Source organism: Drosophila busckii, chromosome 3L, assembly GCF_011750605.1.
Source record: "Drosophila busckii strain San Diego stock center, stock number 13000-0081.31 chromosome 3L, ASM1175060v1, whole genome shotgun sequence".
NCBI lineage: Eukaryota > Metazoa > Arthropoda > Insecta > Diptera > Drosophilidae > Drosophila > Drosophila busckii.
The window spans coordinates 16,953,552-16,968,368 of record NC_046606.1 but is presented as its reverse complement, the minus strand read 5'-3'; the positions used below and the strand labels follow the sequence as shown (position 1 = coordinate 16,968,368).

Here is a 14,817-nt window from a genome sequence, read left to right as displayed (position 1 = left end):
ATGCAGTATTTAAATATCGCGCTATAAAAGTCGCATGCACAAAAGCTCACTGCTACGGCGAATATATGCCTAGCAGCCAGTTTATTTATTCGACGTCAAGCGTATGCTGCTGCTATCTAATTGTCATTTCTCAATAATGTCTACTCAACAACAACGAATGCGAAATGCAGCGACTGCGACTGCAGCTGCCGGCAAAGAGCAAGCAACAGCGTGAGAGTGAGAGAGTGCGAGAGCGAGAGTGAGAGCGGACATGCAAAAACATTGATTGCTGCTGTGTGTGCTGTGTGCTTGTGTGCGTGTGTGTATGTGTTTTGCAAAGTCAAAGTTTTGATGAGTGCGCTCGCGCTCTCCCCCGCTCTGGCTGTTTCTTTTACGTGTCTGACCGCAGGCCGGCACAGCGTACTCTCTCTCTCACTCTCCCTCTCTCGCTCGCTCGCTCTCGTTTGCGATCTCAGTGTGTGTGTGTGTATTTGCTGCTGCTGCCTGCTGATTAAAAAAGGTGCCACCTTTTGCGCATACATTTCGTGTGTGTTGCGCTGTTTGCACGCTCTGGCCGTATATAATAATAATAAAAACTTACGCTAAACAACAAATTGCTAACAGAAATCAAAACAATTAAGGCAGCAGCAATAACGTTTCGTGTCAAGTGCAAAGTGCGTTCGCGTCGCGTTTCTGCCTGCTGCACTCGCTCTCTAGCCGTCTCACTCCCGCGCGCGCGCTAGCTCTAGCTCTGTGTGTGTGTGTGTGTGTGAAAAAAGAAAAAAAAAACGCAAGCGTAATCAGCGTGCAACAGCTCAGCTGACTTTCAATAGTAAGCAAACCTCCCTTAACCCGCCCACACTACGTAGTGCCAGGCAAAATGGCATTGCCACCTCCGCCGACGTCGTGTCGTAACAACTTTTTAATTTTTTTTTTGTTGTTAATGTTTGCGCAAAAGCAAATTTACAGCTTTCAGCTAATTGAAAGCGAATGCGAAATTTTTTAGTTGCTGCCTTTATCGTTGTTGTGTGTCATTGCACTCGATAGCGCAACAAATACACACACACACACTCACACACACACATACATATTATGTACATATAGCATAGTTCTTTTTTATGCCTAGCACAGAATTGCATAAAAAGCAGCGTAAAGCAACAGACGACAATAACAAAGAACCAAAAATAGCATTAGCTACTATCGAAAGCTAATTGCTATGGCAACGCAGCAGGCAGCTTTAACTGATGACAACAATTGGCATTTGTTTAATTCTATAAACAATTTAATATACATTTAGTTTGCATTTGTCGCGTGTGTTTTTTTTTTTTTTTGTATTTTTATTTTAGTGCCAATTATAGCTGCTGCTATTTTTTGCTCGCTTGTGTTTTTATTTTTGCCGGCATACTTTCGCTCTCTTTGTTGCTCTCACGCTCTTTTGCTTTGCCTATGCAAGCAACAAATTAATAATAGTGCTTTTTGTCTATCAATAAAAATATTGTTGCGTGTTTTTGTTTTTGTTTTTGGGCTGTCGTTCAACAACGTCTGGGCTCTATATGTGTGTGTGAGCTGTGTGCTATTTTTATTTGCATGCAAAGTGCAGCAGCAACTTTGTGTGTGCTACACAGCGGAGTAGGCAAAATAAATAAACTAATGCAACAAGGCAACAAAGTTATTGCGAATGTTTTGTTGTGGTTGTTGTTGTCGTTGAGCATGAACAGCTGGCGCTATTAATTACAGTTGTGGACAGCACCCAATGACGAATGTAAGCGATCTCTGGTGCGCACTGTGTGTGAAAAAATGCAGAGAACAGTGTTGCTGTGCTGCCCAAGTGTAAAATGGTAGTCAGTCTGGGCTGTAAGCTAGACTGCGTTTAGTAACAGTGTTGCCGTGCTGCTAGTGATAGTATACATACTTTTCAGCTTTTTGCTTGCTTTATTAAATTTGCAACTTTCTATGCGCTTTTTATTGCAGCTGTGAATAGAACATTCAATAAATCATTTACAATGCACCATCGCTACAGTCCAGCGCCGCCTGCTGCACATCAGCAACAGCAACATCAGCAGCAACAACAACTACAGCAACAGCAATCATTTGCTGGTGGCGCAACAGGACTTGGTCTCAACCACATGCGTGGACCACCAGCTAGTTCACCACAATTGCCACCACAGATGCCGCTGCGTTCACAAAATTATGCAAATGTAAGTAAATTGTGTTTAGCTTTAAGTATAAACCAAACGCTTTATGCTCAAATTGATTAACTTAAGTGAACTTTGCAACTGATTGATAAACTCGCAGCGCCGCTTGAAGTTGAGTAAACTGCTGACCTGCCAAACATTTATATAGTTGCCACACACACACTCAGACACATAAATTATAATAATGTAAAATGCGGAAATAAATGCGTTGAGTTAAAAAAAACAAGTGAGGGGGGCCCAGCCAGAGCTCACAGCGTGTACGCAATCAGCGCCACAATGAATCAATCAATCAAATGCATCAATGCATCAATCAAGCAATCAAGCACACCCACTCCAATCCACACGCCACACCACACCACACCACAGTCACTCACTCACTCATTCGCTCATTCATTCACTGGCAAAACTCATTCATTCAAATCAGTTGCGTTCTCAACGCTACTAGCTGCCTATAGCTTATAGCCCAGCTTCTGATTTCAGACTTTTGATATTGGTCTTTTAGCCTGGCCTGGTCTGGGTTTGGCCTTTGCTATGCCACGACGCCAGGGGGCGCCACTACACCACCACCACCACGAGCATTGCAATCGACATGTGTCATACGCAGCGTTGGCCCATTTAAGTGGAAAATTGCTGCTGCTGCTGCTGCTGCTGCTGCTGCTGCTGCTGCGGCAATGATATGAGCCCCCACGCCTATATCAATTGCTGACACTTGCAGCAGCGTCTAATCTTAGCCAGCATTTACCTGCAATCATTATGCACATAAATCAAGCACATAATGTATATAGTATATATAGAGTTTTTTTTTATTTTTGACTCACATACATAATGCATTTGCCTAAAAAACACAAATGACCACAAAAAGACTTTTAGCACAACTTTGTTTATATGCATATCTGTATAATAAACTATTCAGTAGCTCTGCTCTGCCCGCACAATGCGGTTGGGCAGCTGCGGCTGCGTTTTAGGCCCCCACCCACCACCACCCAGCAGCTCATCTCATCTCTGCCTTTGTGGCGACGTCTATTTGGCATACTCTAATGGCTTTGCCTGGCGCGCATTTTGCTTTTCCTTTCCACCAGCGTCCCATTTAAATAGCTTTCAGCACAACAACAACAACAACAACAACAACAACGAACTACAGCTCAGACCACATCAAAATAAAAATGTAAAACTGCCTTTATAAAGGTACAAAAAATAGCACAAAATTGTAAACATTCCCGCTTAGTCAGCAATAAAGTTATGCTCATTGCTGCCGCGTCTGCAACTCCCAGACTGCGACTGCGACGGCGTCGGCGACGGCGACTGCGACTTTTGCATATTATATGTTTGAGAATTTCATTGCAGCGAAAGTAGCGGTACTTTAATTTTCGGCATAACAACTGGACGCGCTCAAACTATCAAAGTTAGCAAGTCATTTTCCAATTAGTTGCTGCTTGGCTTTGCAATCAAAAGAGAGAGAGGGAAACACATTGCAACAACTTCAAAGGCGCATGTTTGTCTGTGTGTAGTGCTGCAAATATTTATATTTCGACAGGAAAAAAAAAAAAAAAAGGCAGAGCAGGCAAACCAAACTAAGCATAAGCAAGCCATATAACTGGGCACGTCGTAATTTCTGATTAAATTCAATGTTGACAATTGCCAAACGCAAAGTTGTTAAGGTAATTGCGGCCGCCTCGACTTCAGATGCATTTCAATTGGATACGCCCCACACACACACACACACATAGACAGCTGAAACGGATGCTTTTATTTCTGCGGCGGCAGCTGCAAAAAACGTGTTGCCTGCCTGCTGCCAACTTGAGCGAGCGAGCGTGCCTCATGCCAAACAAAACACAGGCAGGCAGGACGCCACTTGCAGGCGAGAGAGAGCGAAGCGTGCGAGCGTATCCTGCAACACGCCTTGCCACAGCGCATGCCTCGGCTTGTGGATTCTGCAAAGCAGCAGAGCACACAAACAACAATTTGTTGCAGCGCCGGCTTGGCTTGGCTTGGCTTGGCGAGGCGAGGCGAGGCGAATGCGTCCTCGTTGCGAGCCGAAGCCGAAGCTGTGGCACTGCCGATGTGCGGACAAGTTGTATGTGCAACCTTACTCAATGAGAAATTCAGAATCCATTCGACGATTGTCAAGTTAAGTTAAACGCCTTTTCCTCATTTTCGCAAAACGGAAAGCCAACCACGACCAGAGCCACAGTCAGAGTCAGAGCCAAGTTGCAAGACAAAGCCCAGCAAGGAGTCAACAACAACAGTTCCCAGCAGCGCATCAAGTCGCCATTTTGTGTGTGTTCCCCCCAAACTACGAAAGCAAACCAAAACAAAAATCATCCAAATCAAAAAGCATATAAATTAATAAAACAAAAAAACCAGCAAGCAAGCAATTTTATTTAAATAATTTTTAATTTCAAAACGTTTCAGTGCGTATACGTAACATTTTTTTAAAAGCAAGTTCTTTAACCATTGTGACTGCATTCTGTCCATTAAACCAAAACAAAAAATTTAAATTAAAAACGTTGATAAAGCAGTGAGTGTGTAAACAGTATTAAAGAAAAGCAAATCTGATAAAAACTGCTCAAAGTAGACACAAGAAATTCAAAGAAATCAAAGCAAAGTATTGGCAAATGGTTTAAAGTCCCTAAAAGCGCAACTGTTGGTATTCTAAATACCACAAGGCAAACGTAAAGAATTAATAAACAAAAAAAAGTTCATCAGTGAGTTTTAAACTCTGAAAGCAGCATCAAAGGCGATCGAAAAAGTATTTTACAGCCCAGCTAAGAACCCATTGAAAATTAAAGTATTACCAGTATTAGCTCAAGCATTCTAATCAAGACTTAAGTGTTTAACAAAAATAAAAGTAAAACAAAAAGACAATAAGAAGTATTCAAATAAAAGATAAACTCAAATACATTTTAAAATAAACTAGAAAATTGCTATAAAAATAGTCAAGCTTAGCTTCGAAATAAAACTTAAAAAATATTTGCATAAATTCTCTGTGTGCTTTAAGTGTTAAAAAGTAGTTAAAAAAACAAAACAGAAAACTCTTAAGTGTTCAGTGTTAGCTATAAAAATAATCAATAAACATAAAGGAAAGTAGTAAATGTGTTTGCAAAACAAAAGTAATTAAATATTCAATAAAATAAAAGTGCGAAATATTTGAAAGCAAAAAGTGCGTTCAAGCGAAAAATTAAGGAGGAAGCAAAGGCGCAGGCGTTTAATTAATTCTTTATCCAAACTGTAGAGCAATAGCCATTAAAATTGCGTCAATCAAGAGAAAAACCTCACCGTTGCCCACAACAACATCGACGCTAAGCAATTTCAATCAGCCAGAGCAGCTACAGCAACTAGCAGAGCAGCAACAGCAGCAGCAACAGCAGCAGCAACAGCAGCGGCAGGAGCAACAGCTTAGCGAGGCAACAGCTGCGGGTCAACAGTTGGCAACAGTTGTGCAAACAGCGGCAGCGACAGCAACACCAACAGCAACAGCAACAACAGCAACAACAACAGCAGCAGCAGCAGCGGCGGCAATTGAAGCAGCAACAACAGTCGGCGGCGAAGCAACAGCAGAGGCAGTAGCAACAGCAACAGCAGAGGCAACAGCAGCACAAGCAGCGGCAATAGCAACAGACAGTTTGTTAACAAATTCTCAGGCTAAAGCCTCGGTCAGCAGCAGCGGCAGCTCCTTGTCCCTACCGCCTCCACCACCACCACCACCACCAACCACAGCAAGCAGCGCAGCAATTGAAGCAGCAGCAGCAACAACAACAGCAGCAGCAACAATTGAAGCAACAACAAGTGCTGGAGTCTTAGGTCTGAGAGCCGCCACCACGACGTCCTACATCAGCAGCAGCAGCTACATTAACAACAACAACAACAACACCACCACCAACTACCAGCCACTGTACACGTGCTCGAGCGCCTCCTCGTCGCTAATTGCCCAACCGCCGCCAACGAAAATCTTTAAGACGGATCATTTGTGCGTCAACGCCGCCTACGGTCTGCCAACTGTCGCTGCCGCCACCGCCGCTGCTGTTGGGCATCCTTGTGTCTATTGTGTTATACCTGTGCCAGTGGTAAGTGCCTACACTGAGCGAAAACGTAACATAATGATTATGCTTATAATTTCCTGCAGTGCAATTGAGTCTGCAATTGAAAATTCTGTTTAGCTTTTACTACATTTCCTGCTCAATTTATATGCGCGACTACTTTGCTATTTTCTTTTGATTTTTTACAGTCATTAAATATTAAAATAATTACGCGTGTTCAGCTGGCGCGTCCTTGACTCCCACACACACCCCCAACTGTTGCCTCCCATTATCATTTATCATTCATTGTTAAGGTGTTAGATTTTATTTTTGAATTTCAAGTTTAGACATTAAGCTTGGCGAAAGTTCGCTGCGTTTATGTTTGTCATTAAGTTTTATACTGACAAAATGGCTGCCAGAAAAACAAAATGGAGTCGAGAACTAAGACGAGCAGCTTCAATGTTAAGCTGAAAAATGCTAAACAACAAAATTTCTGAGTGTAATGTATTTCTTTATTGCATGTAAAATAATTACCATAACTCTCGGGCACACACACACACCCACACACACACACACACATACTGATGCTCATTAAAAATCCAGCATAGAAAACAATTTGCATTTATTAGCCAGCATGTCAAGCAAATTACAGCGCACGCGATGAATGAAAGCAGAGCAAGGAAGCAAAGGAAGGAGAGTCCTGGTGGCGCTCAGTGTTGCCATTAGCAGCGTCAGCTGTTTGCCCACTTAAAGATTGTCCAGATAATCGCCGCAACAAATGTGCCTAATGTCAATGACAATAAAGACAAATTAAGCAAATATTGTTGCCCAGACAGACAGACAGACCCAGCCTGACTTACTGAACAGTCACTGATAATGACGCGCTGCGGAAAATTTCATTAGCCCAGGGGCGAGAGCTATAGAAATTTATTAGGGTCTGTTGATGATGCTGCCAGCCAAAAAATTTGAATAATTATTTGCCGCGCTGGGCTAAATAAATCTGTCTGCTTGCCATTTAATTATGCTAAAAAATAAAAATGGCTGCAAAAAATTCTTTGCAATTGCAACAAACTCTGCCGCAAAATTTATACATAGTCTAATCTTTTGTCTGCCAATTTTATATATATATAAGGCTTGTACTTTTGTTGAGATTTATGTACAAGTCAAGCCTTGGTCTTAGTCTTCATTTTGGTTGCTGCTTTTATGCTCATTTTGTTGATTTCTAATTAATTTTACTCGAAGCGAAAATGAATTGGCAAAATGCCCCAAACCAAAGCACAAATGAGACCCTCCCCTTATAACAATGGCTGCAACAATAAACCAAAAACCCGAAAGCGAAATGTACACAACAAATATATAAACATTGCTTCGCTTGGGCTCCCTCTGGTTGTATGCACATTTATATAAATTGTATATGTGTGTGTATGTGTGTGTGTGTGTTTGAGTTTGTTTGTTTGCCTTGCCTGCTTTTCTGTATTGGCAAACTGCAATTTGTGCGCTTGGCAGGCAAATTTATGCTGATTGTTAGTCGTACTTTTAAGATAATTAAAAAAAAGAAGAGAAACGTATAAGCGAACGAGACATAGAAAGGACTAAAAATAGCTAAAAATTTATTGATAGTTACGGTCGACTGAGTGCTGTAAATTAATATAGGAATTAAAAGCAAACAATGCTGTGTAGTTTGCTTTTGTGTTTGCATTGAAACTATATTGTTAACAAAAAGATTATACAAGCTTCAATGACTTAATTTGCAACACTTTGCTGCAAGTATCATGTTTAATCGCTGCCCGTCGATCTGCTGCACAACATATCCATTAATGTTGACATATATTGTTGTCACGATATCGAAAAAGAGTTAATATTAGCTGTAAGCTTGGCTATGTGTGTGTGCGTGTGTGTGTGTGTGTGAACTCTTACGTGTTGGGCTATGTTTCAAGGACTTTATTTCAAGTGAAAGAGCGTGTCGCGAGCATTGCTGGGCTCACGTGGCGTATGCGTGACATGGGCTCATAGAAATTTTGTTTGTGCGTTCTCTTAAGCCATCACGTGTTAAACACACACACACAAAGCCACGCACCTGCAGCGCCTATGCCCATGCATATGCATTATTTTAATTATTTGCCACTAATTAACGACTGACATAGATTTCTCGAGAGTAAGCCAAATTTGTTAGCGAGCCTAAGTGCAGTTTAAAGTCACAAGTTTGAGCATGGCTTACACCTCATAACAGTACAGAGAGCTTAGCTTGTTTATAGCTATAGCTAGCGAACAGCAGCAGCTGGAAAAAAATTAATATTCAATATTAAGTTGTATAAATTTTAAAATAAAACTTAGAATTCGTCTGGAATTTAAAGACTTTTGCATGCAATCAGCATAAATTCTTAACAAATTATTTATATGTTGAGCTAATTCCTATTATAAAATTCTTGAATGCATTTCAAACTAAATTCATTCTGTGAAGTCTAATTCAAATTAAATTCAGTTTTGACATTAATTTAAATTGATTGATACAAATTTTAGTCAATTTATTCACTATTATAGTAATAATACTATAATACATTCTTTATAACTCTTTTGAATACTTCTGCTGACTTTCTATTGCTAGAAATATTTTTAAAAATTCTACTTTAATATTTGAGCTTATGCGACTTCTAAGCTCTGGCTCTGCACTTTTTGACGCGTCTGGTAATTGTTATTGATGCAGAAATATGTCGATTAGTGTTTGCTTGTTTGGCTATAAAACGCGACGCTCCTTTCCCCACAGCGGGGCACACACAAAAAGTTTACAAACTAAAAAGTGAAAATTTACGCCAAACACATTTGTTCGCCCAGCGAAAAAGGTCAGTGAGAGATAAGGCAGGGCAGAGAGAGAGAGAGAGAGACAGAGAGAGAGGGAGAGTGAGCTCGCTCACTCGCTCGCTCAGAGGCCGGCCTGGTCCAGAGCCAGCGGCGGAAGCGTGAACGACGCCATATTGGCTAACATAAAATGGCGTTTATGATGGGCAAAGTTTCATCATTTGCAATTTACTGTGACCCTCCTGCCTGCCGCCTGCTGTGTTTCCACTAAATTTAGCATAAAAACTGTTGAAATTCCATAAAAAGGGACCAGTTCAGTTTAGAAACAAAACTGCTAACAATATGCACAAATGTTTGCAAGCTTAACGCGCCGCACACTTTGGCTAAATTTACACTTTATATATATTTTATATGTTTCAAAATCAAGCAACACTTTCTGCCATGATTTGGCTTCGGTTTCGGCTTTGCAGTTTGGATTTGAATTTGAGTTTGAATTTGAATTTGAAGCTGGGCGTGGTGTGCCCCAAATTTTCGTGTGCTCGTCTGATAACTAATTCCATGCATGTGCACGGGCGTGCAATTTAATGCCAGCGAGCATTTAATTAATTTTCCTAAAAGAGTCAGCCAAAGAGCAAAAAAATAAAAACTGTTTCAACAGCCATACACAACGTTGTGCATGTGCGACAAAGTTTCCGGCCATTTTTATTTTATATGTACGTATGTGATTTTGTTGGCTGCTTGTTTTTTTGTTTTTGAAGAGGAAAAATTGTGTAAAAACTTTGAGCGAGAGCAATTCCATGAAACGGCATTTCATTCAATTCAATTTCATGCTCGGTAATTATTTCGTACAAACGACGCCAGCAACTAAAACATGTTACATTTGCTCAAACAACTAATCAAGATGAGCAAATGAAATCAAACTTGCTACAAGTCCTTGCTCTTTTTTTTTCGATTCAATAGAAACAAGTCGGAATATAAAAGCTACAGCTTCGTAATAAAACAAATGCCAAAGTTCAGCTTGACATTTATACTTTGTCTAAAGTTTGTTGCTGGCTGCAAGAAATACCACAAGTTGGAGTACAAATAAAATACTGCATAATGCTTGAATACATTTTATTTTATTATATTTAATTTACTCGTAGTTCGACCTTAAAGAGTCAATGGAAATAAAGCTGGTGTGCTGAAATTGTAACGAATTCGTTAAGAATTGTGAGCGTAAATAGTTTTTTTTTTCAATTTGTGGCGTTGGGGAAGCAGCTAAATATATCTTATATGCTAGCGTTCTGCTTCATAGCTAGAAGTATGTGCATTCCAAATTTCATGCCTCTAGCTCTCTTTGTGTTTGAACTCTTGCTGCTCATACAGACATTTATTACAAAAAATGTATTTTTAATTTAGTTCGACCATACAGAGTCAATGGAAATAAAGTTTGTGTGCTGCATTTGAAGCGAATCCGTTAATAATTGCATTAATAGTTTTGTTTTTCAATTTGTGGAGGTGGAAGAAGCAACTAAATATATTTTATATGCTAGCATTCTGCTTCGTAGCTAGAATTAACTACATTCTAAATTTCATGCCTGTAGCTCACTTAATTTTTGAATTCTTGCCGCTCATACAGACATTTTTTACAAACAATGAATTTATTGAGAAAAAGCTAAAATAGATTAAGCATTCCAAATATTATTGTTGACTTAAAAGAAAATTCTCACTTAATACTTTATGCATTCAAACAATTATTATTATTTTTTGTTGAAGCTTTTGAAAACATTTGCCATGTGCAAATAATCCTTTCGTTTTTACAATTAAGCCCTTTCAGAGTAGCCATAACTCATGCGTACAGCTTACATTTATTGCATTTAATTTAATATTTATTAACAAATATATAAGACTTTGAGCTGGCAATTGCCATATATTAAGTCATTAAGCCATCAATAAAATACACATTGATTTTCAATGATACACGCACATTTAGTTCTGAGTAAAACTCTTGCCGTGTGCAGTTTTCTAGCTGCTGAAATTATTAAATTTATTTACTTGCATAATTTAATTACAGCAAAGTGTTGATTTAAGTATTTTGCATACTGCAAGCGCTCGAAAGTTTTCGTTTTCATTTTCGTTTTCGTGCAGTTGAGCTACGTGACACATCATGTTAATTAGTGTGTGAAAAAGGCTTTGTGTGTGTTACTTTTTCCAGCCCTGGCGTGCACTTTGAGATGTCAGGCTGACGGGCGTTCAAAGGCGACAGCTGAGCACTGGGCTGTAACATTTTTAAGCGCGGCACATTAGCTTAATTATATAGTCGACAAAGTAGATTTAAATTGCTGCAAGTTGAGTTCATATATTTAACATATATAGAAGCGCTAAGCTAGTTTCATTTTTCAACAATAAACAAGTGTATTTTTGTCTTCGTTTGCTGCTCCTCTGCTCAATTCTTCATCTCTTACGCATTATTTTTGGCATCAAGCAGCCTTTTGAGATTCGTTGCGCTGTGGCGCCTTCTCTAGTTGCTTGTTTAGCTTACCCCCAACCCACTTTGCCACACACACACACACACACACACAAGCTTTGCTGCCAAGCTGTCTCGCATGACGCGCAGCCTGGCTGCTGCCACTTGGCTTAAGTATTTTAACCTAAAATTGTAAAAATAGCACAGCTAGAGGAAATGAAGGCATCTTTGCCAACTTGACGAGGCTCTGTGGCTGTGGTTGAGGCTGAGGCTGAGGCGGTGTCTTCAACAACAGCTTCAAGTGCTTGCCCCCAAGCAAAAGCGTACTCTATACATGTGTATGTTTGTGTGTGTGTGGCAAGCTCAAAAGCAGAGCACAGCGCGTACAACATTGCGTATGCATAATGCGTTATTTATTTATTTAATTTGGCAAGCAGCAGCAGCAGCAGCGACGCGACTGTTGTCCAGTTTGACATAAAATATGTTTCAGCAATTTGTCACCACGCCCACTGTGACCTCCCACTTTTGGCTCATAGTATAATGAAATGTCATTAGCATTAAAACAACTTTCAACACTTTGCGCCGAGTGTGAGCAAGTGTGTGTAAATATTCAACACAAGCAACAACAACAACAGCAGCAGCAACAGCAAAGAATGTTACATGCGTCCTCTGACAACTCAAATTTTGTCGCCTGACTTTTTCTCAATTTTGTTTTGTTAATGAAAAAAGTTTGATTTTTCTTCTACTGCTTTTTTTTTTTGTATGCTGCGTTAGTCGCTCTGCTTTGTGAATTGCTTGACATTTGTGCGGCGTTCGCTCGCTGTTCGCTCTTCGCTCTTCGCTCTTCGATTTTTCGTTGTCGTTATCCCGGCGACGCCTTTGACAGTGCCATCAACTTTTCATTAATTTATTACACGCTCTGTGCCACGTCAATGTTGCCAGCCCCGCCCCTTTTCGACCTTGCAGCAAACATTTTCAGTTTTTCCTTCTTTTTAGCTTACTGTCGTTTGATTTTCCGGCGTCTGCTTTTGTTGCTGCTGCTACTGCTGCTGGGTGATAATCATAGTAATTTTTGTTGTTGTCATATGCGCTGCTTGTCGCTTGTCAAAAAAGATTCCTCATTTTCTTTTCGATTTCTATGCGGGACTTGCTTTTGTTTCTGTTTTTTTTCAGCTTCGCCTTTGTCGCTTGTACCAATCAATGTTTATTAAAAAGTTTCCTTTGCTCAATGAACTTTTGACATTTTGACTAATATTTTTGTCTCTCTTGCTTTGCAGGTAAGTTCACAATGTCATTGCTAGCAAGCAGCGTAGGGTGAGTCCATAAATTTTCCAGCGAAATTTGCGATTACAAACGAATTTCAATATAAGTCGATAACATTTTAATACTGCAGCTTGCTTAAGCTGGATTTAACTAATGCTATTCCACCTGCCGCATGTTGCACACAGCTCGGACTCTCTATATAGCTATATAACCTTCAACATGCGCAGCTGTCTCGCTATCTCGCTCTCTCTAACATTGAAGCAGATACAAATTGCATGTTCACATCATTAGCTTTGTCCGAAAATTGTCACGTTCAATAGACATGTGTGGGTATTTCTGTATGTGTGTGTGTGTGTGTGAGCAGCAAAGCTGCATAATCCTTGCATGAACATGCTGCAAAGCCCAAAGCCGACGCTGCACGAGCATTGAAAACCAAAACTGACCCCACAACGTGCAGGCGGTTGGTGGATGGGGGAGCGGAACCGAACCTAGCGGCAGACAGTTGGATACGTCCGAACCGTAACCAAGCGCTACGCTATTGTTATACTGGAATTTTGCTATCTCTGTCTGTTTTGCTTGTTAAGCGTCTAACCGCCAGCGTAAACCGCTAAGTGCTCTCTGCCTTTGTTGCATGCCCCCTGTTAGTTTGCTATTTTTTCGCCGAACGAAAGTTTGCCATTATTGCATTTGGCATTTAACAACACTGTTGTTGTTGTTGTTGTTGTTGTTGCTGTTCTATTGGCTGCAACAACAACTGACACCAATGCCCTGTCGCTTGATTTTGCTTGAGCACAACGTGCTGACGACTTACACATGAAACGTGCTACGCATAAATCGACAGCAACTTGCCACACACACGCACACACACACACACATATAGAATATTATATACGTCCCCTATGTTAGCATAACGCACAATCTCTATATAACAAATGCTCTCGCACACACAATTGTGCAAAAGGGTTTTCCCTCTCACAGTTTGTTATTGCCGCATGTTTTTGGCTTGCATTAGTGGCTTATTGTATGGCAGTTGAGGTGGCCATAAGACTCTTGCTTTATTGTCACAGCATTGTGGTTGCCCTCGCTCTCTCTCTCTCTCGCTCGCTCATTGTGACATTTGCCAAAATCGCTTACTGAGAGCTCTGCAAAATGTCGTAGAAAATGCAATTTAATGAAAACTAATTGCATTTTAAGGTTCAAATGCCTGGGCCAAAGATTAACGCCTGTGTCCACAACAGATAATTCTAATAATGCGAGCATTTATATGAGAATGTGCTTAATAAATTTGCAGGCTGGAATTAGAGGCATCCGACTAGTCTATACGCTTTAAGCATGCGCAATTCTGAATTTACTTAGTCACTTTGCTATTGTTTAACTAAGTTCTGGGGGTTGCAAGCTTAGTGTAGGTAATTAAATGTGAAAAATAGTATTATATACTTCGAATTTAGTCAGTATAAGAGACAAATTGGCAAGTACTTTTGTTCCCTAAAAATATATATGTTATATCATCAATATATGTAAATCCAGATTAGATTGAATTACATAGAAAGCGCAAGAGCCCCCAATTCTAAGCTTACGTATTTAGTTTATTTCTGTTAAAATTAAAAGCAAATTCGCTATGCAGCTTGAAAGTTTAGCATAGAAAATTTTAAGCAACAAATAGTTAATATAAGTAGAGTTTGGTCAGTATAAGAATAAAGAAATTACAAGCTCAAATTTCATTACTCAAACTCGTTCATTGCTTGAGAGTTATAATAAATAGCTAACACCAAAATATAATGAACGCAACTACGTTTTAGACAGATTTTTGAACACAATTGTGGTCACATTATAATTATTTAAATAAATAGTTATAAATATAACTCTTTCTCTATCTATTGACAAGGCTTCGCTCTAAGTTTGAGCCAACTATGTTATAGTTAACACTGGTGTGCACAGTTTAAGGCTTAAAAACAGTTAGTTACATGTATGAAAAATTAATTGCACTCTACAAACAAAATAGCTTATCCCTTGCCCAGCCTTGTTTCTATAGAAAATATTATTAAAAAATGTTGCTATGTAGAGTAAATTGATAAAATACTTTTTAGACTTTCGCACATTCTTTGTGCAGCATGTTGCATAC

At 39.8% G+C, this 14,817-nt stretch overlaps 1 protein-coding gene across 17 annotated transcripts in view; it reads left to right on the top strand.

Annotated features, from left to right (window-relative positions):
• Positions 1-588: 588 nt before the first annotated feature.
• Positions 589-14,817, top strand: part of LOC108599575 (protein alan shepard) — a 122,957-nt gene continuing 108,728 nt past the window's right edge. For 5 of the 17 annotated variants that reach the window (XM_017986509.1, XM_017986507.1, XM_017986501.1 and 2 more), the window contains exons 1-2: positions 599-811; positions 1,951-2,177. In XM_017986509.1, coding sequence (XP_017841998.1) covers positions 1,983-2,177 — 195 coding nt within the window. In that variant the 5' untranslated portion in view covers positions 599-811; positions 1,951-1,982. Of the gene's footprint in view, positions 812-1,950; positions 2,178-5,882; positions 6,239-14,817 lie in introns of those variants that run through there. The other 12 variants (XM_017986510.1, XM_017986505.1, XM_017986503.1 and 9 more) reach the window with 6 other exon arrangements.